We start from the raw sequence: 7,500 nt of genomic DNA, 5'->3' as shown, positions 1-7,500 counted from the left end.
ATATATATATATTTATTTTTATATTTATATGATCATAATATACCCTATTCTTTTTTTTTTTTTTCTTTCTTTTTTTTTTCTTTCTTTTTTTTTTTCTTTCTTTTTTTTTTTTTTTCTTTTTTTTTTATCTTTCTTGTATATTTAAAAAAATTTATATGAAATAAACTTTTGAACAGACTTGTATAAATTGTAAAAATATATATGATTAAAAATAAATAAAATATAAATACATAGCAATATAATATATATATATAAAGACATAATTGCCCTTTTCTCAAAATATTATTGTTGTTAACATTACCTATAACCATATAAATTTTTTTGAATAATGTAATATGCTTAGAGGGTGTTCTTATATTCCCTACATATATAAATGTATGAACATCAGAACTTTGTCAAGATTTTATGACCATATAAAACAAAAAAGTTATATAGATTTAATTAATTTTTCCAAGGGCCTGTACCTTTGTTTATCTAATACGTCTCCTAAAAATGGTAAGCACAATTTAATGAATTAAATAAATAAATAAATAAATATATATATATATATATATATATATATATATTACATATACAATTATGTATATACCCCTTTGGAGATATTATAATTATTGCTGTATACATAACCCTTTATTATTCTCCTTTTTTTAGATAAGCTGCTCATCAAATTCTCCACAGTACTTTTTAGGAACATATCCAAAAGGAAGCTACATAACAAAGATAAGAAAGATTTATGTCTTTTGATGCTTTTATTTATTAAATGTAAAAAGAAGTGTAAAACATTTATTTATGAAAAGGATGTAATGAATTATATAAAAGATGCCATAGAAAAAAATTTAGATAAGCTTGATGAAGATGACTTATCAACAGTATTAACCTTTCTAAGTTGTATTAAGCATAGTTATAAATTATATTCAGAAAGATATATAAGAAACGAGAAAAGTACAGATGTAATAACTAAGCAAATTATAAAAAGAAGTAATGATTATTTAGATAATTTTAAACAAATCAAAAATTTATGTATATTATATAGTTTTTTATGTAGAGAAAATATAACCATAGAACTACATAATAAGATATTAGATAAAATTTTTAAGAATATCAAGAAATGTAAAGATACAGATATAACTAATTTGATATATAATTTTTATTATATAAATAATTTCTTTTTTAAAACATTAATAAATAAAATATGTCAACATTATCATATGTACAATGAAATGAATAATACATTATTTTTATATCCACAATGTGAACATAATAAAAAAAAAAAAAAAAAAAAAAAAAAAAAAATCCATACAATAAATGAGAAAATAAATGAGACAATAAATCAGGAAATAAATCAGGAAATAAATCAGGAAATAAATCAGGAAATAAATCAGGAAATAAATCAGGAAACAAATCATGGAACAAATCATGAAACAAATCATGAAACAAATCATGGAACAAATCATGGAACAAATCATGGAACAAATCATGGAACAAATCATGAAACAAATCATGAAACAAATCATGAAACAAATCATGAAACAAATCATGAAACAAATCATGAAACAAATCAGGAAATATTTTTTAATAGTGGTAATAAATTCATATCAGAACAAAATAATTTTCCTCATATATGTACTAATGTTATACACCAAAGGGATCATAAAAATGCACCATTTTGTATACCTCTTAAAAAAACGAAACAGACATTTTTTAATATTTATAGTTGTAATATTTATTTATATAATTTTATAAATAAATATAATGATATGTGTTTAAATGAAAAGATTGAAAATGTTACAGATAATTGTAATCTTGTAGATAATATATGGAAAAATTGTAAATTGCTGCATAGTTTTTATATATATCTTTCATATTATAAAAATATATTAAATTATAAAATAAATATAGATAATATAAAAAATATTATTAAAGAAAATAATTATGATTTTGCACACAAAGACAACTATTTATATGAAGATATATTCACACATAATAATTTACAAATGTATATATTTTTATATAACCAAGGAATAAATAATCACATTCATTATTTTAATAAAATGAGAAATTATATTATGAATTCTATTTTGACCATTCTACAAAATTATTATTCTATAGATCAATTAAATGTTATCAATAATGAAAAAGGAACATATAAAAGCAACAATTCGATGATGTTAAATAATTATATGTATGACGATGTAAGATATGTATATATATTAAAAAAAAGCAATAGAAAAAATTATCATCTTACTAATGATCATACATATATTTTGTTAAATATAATAAATCAAATGAATATACAAAATGATAAAATTTTAGATTTATTAATATACCATTTTAAAAAATCATATAGACAATATTCTTTAAAACACCTTCTATTATTATTACAATTTTGTGTCCTACACAAATGTGACAAATATGTATATCGAATAATATATACAACAATAAATGAAATAATAGATGAAAAAAAGAAATGTATATATGAAAGGAACAAAGATACATATTTACATAAGAATATGGTTACAAATAATTATGGATTCGTTTTCTTCCCTCCTAATATATATGATAAAACTATTTATTCGTTATATATAAAAACATTTGTAAAATGTACAGAATATTATTTAAAATATAATAATAATAATAATAATAATAATAATATTAATAGGGATAGGGTGCTAACCTTAAATGATCATCTTTTTCTTCTAGGCCTATATTTCAATATATTTTTTTTATACAATAATAAGGAATATACATTTTTAAATTTTTTCAAGTTAAAAGATTTAAGAGAAGTTTATGAATTATTTCACAAAATCGATAAAACAATATTAAGAATAACAACAGGAAGTAACAAAAAAATTAAAAATTATAATTTAAAATGGAAAAATCATAAAAAGTGTGCAAGTAATAAATGCAGGGAAAATATTTTAAATTATAAAAAATATAGTACAAATTGTGAAAATATTATATATCATGAAAATATTGAATGCAATAAAAATGTTACGTATGATAATAATATTATGTATGATAATAATATTATGTATGATAATAATATTATGTATGATAATAATATTATGTATGATAATAATATTATGTATGATAATAATATTATATATGATAAAAATATTATATATGATAAAAATATTATATATGATAAAAATATTATATATGATAAAAATATTACATATGATGAACATATTAAAAATATTTATAAGATTAAAATGAAGAAGGAAAAAGGATTCATAAATTTTACGAATTATACAAAAACAAAGAAAAATAAAATGAAGATATATTCTTTTTACCTTGAAAGGTTACATATGGATAATTTATTAAATTATATTGATATCTCTTTTAATCAAATTAACTATATTCAATTAAATATATTTAATTCTTACAATATATATAATAGCTGTTCATATGTATATGTGAACTATGAGAAATTACCTCTTCTTCCTAATCTTGTCCCAAGTTTGATAATTAAGATGTAACTTACAAAGTGTAACCAAATAAAAAAATTAAAGATGATACATATTTAAAGAATTTGAAAGTTCCTATGGATATTTCCATAAGGGTATATAAAAAGGATAAGGCGAAGGTTTGGCCATGCATGTTATAAGAATATATGTAAGCACCCGAACAAACAAATAAACACACAAAAAAAAATATATATATATATATATATATATATATATATATTAATTTATTCATCCATATATTTCATGTCTTAAATCCTTTGTAGTTTCCGCATGGCATATTCGTAGGCAAACCACGTGATAGAAGTAGCAGGTATGGTTTTTAACAAATTTACATAAACGCCTAAAGGAAAAAAATTAAATGTACATGTAAAAATTAAAACGAATCTGTACCTATATATATATATATATATATATATATATATATATATATATATATATATATATATGTATGTATGTATGTATGTATGTATGTATGTATGTATGTATGTATGTATGTATGTATGTATTTATTTATTTTTCCCTTTTTTGTTATATGTTGTACCTCGATATAACGATTTGTATCCATAAATTTTGATGTTGTATAAAATAAAGCTACAGGACTTAAATTTCTTCCTTTCGTTGTTCAGATAATTAGTTGCTATCTCATTATTAAGTGTTTGCATCCTTGTACGTAAAACAAGAAAAGGATAACTGACAATCTGGGCTATAAACGAACTAGTTATACCAAATAATAAAAAAGTTAAACAATTCACATTCTTAATACGATAATTACAATATGAACAGCTTGAAGTGTTCAGGTGATTTTCTTTTTTATGTACAAAATTGTTATTACTATTATTATGATAATAATAATTATTATTATGATTATTATGTATATTATTATTCCATATAATGGAGGAATATTTTTTAAAACGTTCATAAAATTTTACCTCTTTCAAAGAATTGAAAGTAAAATTATCATTTCGATTTTCATTATGTATATATGGAGAATAATATTGTTGTGAATTTGTTTGTTTATTTTTATGAATACTATTATCCATGTTGTTATTATTTCCAATTTTATAATTTTCATAATTATTTAATTGATTAAATTTGTCATGTGGACTTTTTTTTGTTAAATTTTTATTTTGTTTGTTATCATTTTTCGTAAGACAATAATTTGAATGAATATATTCCTTATATAAGGAAAAGAATAAATATTTTAAATAATCATATATACTCATATTACATCCTGAAAATAAAATGACTCCATAAAGATGCATAGATAAACCATTATAGAAATGTCTATATGGTTCATTTTTATAAATATCATAAAAACATTTAATAATACCACTTGAATCAATTTTATTGGAAACGATTAATCTTGTTTTTACAATTTCTAAAGGATAAATGAATAAAGCTGCTATAGCACCACTTGAACTTCCTATTAAAAAACGAATAAAAAACGGAATATTCATATTTGGTTCATCTGTATGTATGATATCATTATTTTCATTATTATTTTTATTTTTATTATTATAATAATATTTATAAACATTTAATTTCATAAATTCATATGAATACATTTTTATCGATAACTCTGGAATAATTTTTACAATATTAACACAATTCCCTCGAAAAAATCCACATATAATACCATCTTTTTTAATAATTTTGAATATTTCATATATAGGTAAATTATTTGTAATTTGCATTATATATTTTACTCTATCTAAAGGTGCTGTCATAGTACGAGACATAATACCTGCGAATGTGGAACTTAAGATACTGTTAACAGCATTTCTTTTATCTATGAATATGTCAAAATGTTTGGAATTTTTCTTTTTATTATTAATATTATATTTATTATTATTATGAAAGTTATTATTTTCAAACATATTTTTATTATTATGTTCTTTTTCCTTTTTATATTTTTCCTTATCATTTTGAAAATGTTTATATGTATTAATATAGTTCTTTTCTTTAGAACTTAAACCCACTACCTCAACATTATTATTTATTTTTACATTTGAGTTTAAATTATATAAATTGTTAATAATATTATCATTTTGTGGATTCTCACAGTACAACTTATTATTATTATTATTATTATTATTTTGTTTTATTTTATCTGTTTCATTTTTTTCTTTTTCTTTTTCTTCACCTACAGGCTCTATATCAGATTCATCGATTTTTTTCGTAGTATTAACCAAGCCTCCTTTATTATTAAAAGAATTTTTCATATTTTTAAATAACAATACCCATTCTTTTATTTTATATATTTTTTTATAAATATATAAATGTATATTATTATCTTATATGAATTATAATATTATCTTATACTTTGTTGACACATTATATAATATATATATATAAATATATATATATCTTATATTTTATTTATTTATTTATTTACAAATGTATATTATTTTTCATGTATCTATAAATTTGTGCTTTTTTCCTTTTTCAACCATTTAATTATAATATAAAAGGGGAAAAAATATAAAATAAAAAAAAAAAAAAAAAAAAGATGAAAATATAAAACATAAAATATATAATAATTATAAAAATATAATGTAAAATATTAAACAATGTATATATTATTAAATTTTTTTTTTTTTTTAATAATTAACAAAAATATTATATAACTTTCCATATATCCTATATATATAAATATATTATATATATATTATATATATATATATATATATATATTTGAGGTATAATTTCATATATTATACATTCCCTTTATGGATATATAAAATATGTATATTATATATATATATTATTATATATATATATAATACCTATATTATTTTTTTATATTATGTTCTTTTTTTTTTTTTTATGTTCTAATTTCACAGTTCAAACATTTCCATTTGTGCACAAAATTAATATATATATATATATATATATATATATATATATATATATAAATATATATGTATATATAATAAATTATGTTGTATATATAAAATATTTGCTCTTTTAAATTTCCTTTTAATTTTTTGTTTTATTTTTAATGAATTATTATATATAAATTATATTGCAGGGTAGCGTAAAAAAGAAATACCCAAGTTTATTTGGCATATTATATATATATATATATATATAGAACAGTATGAATTTACTTATTTAGGATAAATCATATACCAAGAAAATGAAAGAAACGCATAACTTTCTAATTCTTTTATCATACTTTGGAATGGAATTTAATGTATAATAATATTTTTTCATCAATATTTATATATACATATGTATTATATATATATATATATATATGAGAATGTTTTATAAAAAAAAAAAAAATTAATTATAAACTTCGTTTTTTCTGTAGCCAGCATTATATCTATCTACATATATAATATTATTATCTTTTTATGTATTCATATATATTTGAAAACGTAACACTGTAAAAAATATAAAAATCACTTTTATTTTTTATTATGAAAAAATATATAGGGATCTGCATATCAAAAGGACAACGATAATACTGTAGAGAATAAGCTTTTAGAAAATCTTTATAAATTAGAATTGATTGATAATTATGATACGTAAGTATACAATCTGTTTTTAATCATATATAAAATGTTTATATATAATATATATATATATATATATATATATATATATATATATATATATATATTTTTTTTTTTTTTTTCTATTAGGCCATTATCAAGGGTATCACGAACAGACAAAGGTGTATCTGCTCGTATCAATGGAATAAATTTAAGATTAAATATAAAATATGAGAATGTTCCTATTTTTGAAATAGAAAAGAAATATGTTAAAGAATTAAAAAAGAAGCTTAAGAATATACACATACATGATATTAAACATGTTTCCAATACATTTGACGCACGGTGAAAATAATATGTGACAAAATATGAATAAATAAAAAAAAATATATATATATATATAAATAAATATATATATATATATATATATATATATATATTTATTTATTATGTGCAGATTAAATTGTATCCAAAGAACGTATGTCTATTTTTTTATAAATAAAAATTATAACATCGAAAAGATGAAGAAAGCA

The 7,500-nt window shown here is 18.6% G+C and overlaps 3 protein-coding genes across 3 annotated transcripts in view; 2 read left to right on the top strand and 1 right to left on the bottom strand.

Annotated features, from left to right (window-relative positions):
• Nucleotides 1-335: 335 nt before the first annotated feature.
• Nucleotides 336-3,479, top strand: PF3D7_0908900 (conserved Plasmodium protein, unknown function; the record flags this gene model as incomplete). Its single annotated transcript, XM_001351925.1, has 2 exons — nucleotides 336-495; nucleotides 652-3,479. The coding sequence occupies 2 exons, from the start codon at nucleotides 336-338 to the stop codon at nucleotides 3,477-3,479; spliced, it is 2,988 nt and encodes a 995-aa protein (XP_001351961.1).
• A 236-nt stretch (nucleotides 3,480-3,715) lies between these two features.
• On the bottom strand, nucleotides 3,716-5,689 carry PF3D7_0908800 (mitochondrial carrier protein, putative; the record flags this gene model as incomplete). Its single annotated transcript, XM_001351924.1, has 2 exons — nucleotides 3,716-3,807; nucleotides 4,009-5,689. 2 exons carry the CDS (start codon nucleotides 5,687-5,689, stop codon nucleotides 3,716-3,718), a joined length of 1,773 nt encoding a protein of 590 aa, XP_001351960.1.
• A 917-nt stretch (nucleotides 5,690-6,606) lies between these two features.
• PF3D7_0908700 (tRNA pseudouridine synthase, putative) overlaps nucleotides 6,607-7,500 on the top strand; it is a gene marked incomplete at both ends in the record, with an annotated part of 1,900 nt that continues 1,006 nt past the window's right edge. The window contains 4 exons of the mRNA XM_001351923.2: nucleotides 6,607-6,663; nucleotides 6,909-7,000; nucleotides 7,118-7,312; nucleotides 7,425-7,500. The exon at nucleotides 7,425-7,500 is cut by the window's right edge and continues 12 nt beyond it. Coding sequence (XP_001351959.2) covers nucleotides 6,607-6,663; nucleotides 6,909-7,000; nucleotides 7,118-7,312; nucleotides 7,425-7,500 — 420 coding nt within the window. The remainder of the gene's footprint in view (nucleotides 6,664-6,908; nucleotides 7,001-7,117; nucleotides 7,313-7,424) is intronic.

Source organism: Plasmodium falciparum, assembly GCF_000002765.6.
Source record: "Plasmodium falciparum 3D7 genome assembly, chromosome: 9".
NCBI lineage: Eukaryota > Apicomplexa > Aconoidasida > Haemosporida > Plasmodiidae > Plasmodium > Plasmodium falciparum.
Note: the sequence above shows the minus strand (reverse complement) of the source record. Positions and strands in the feature narration are given on the sequence as shown.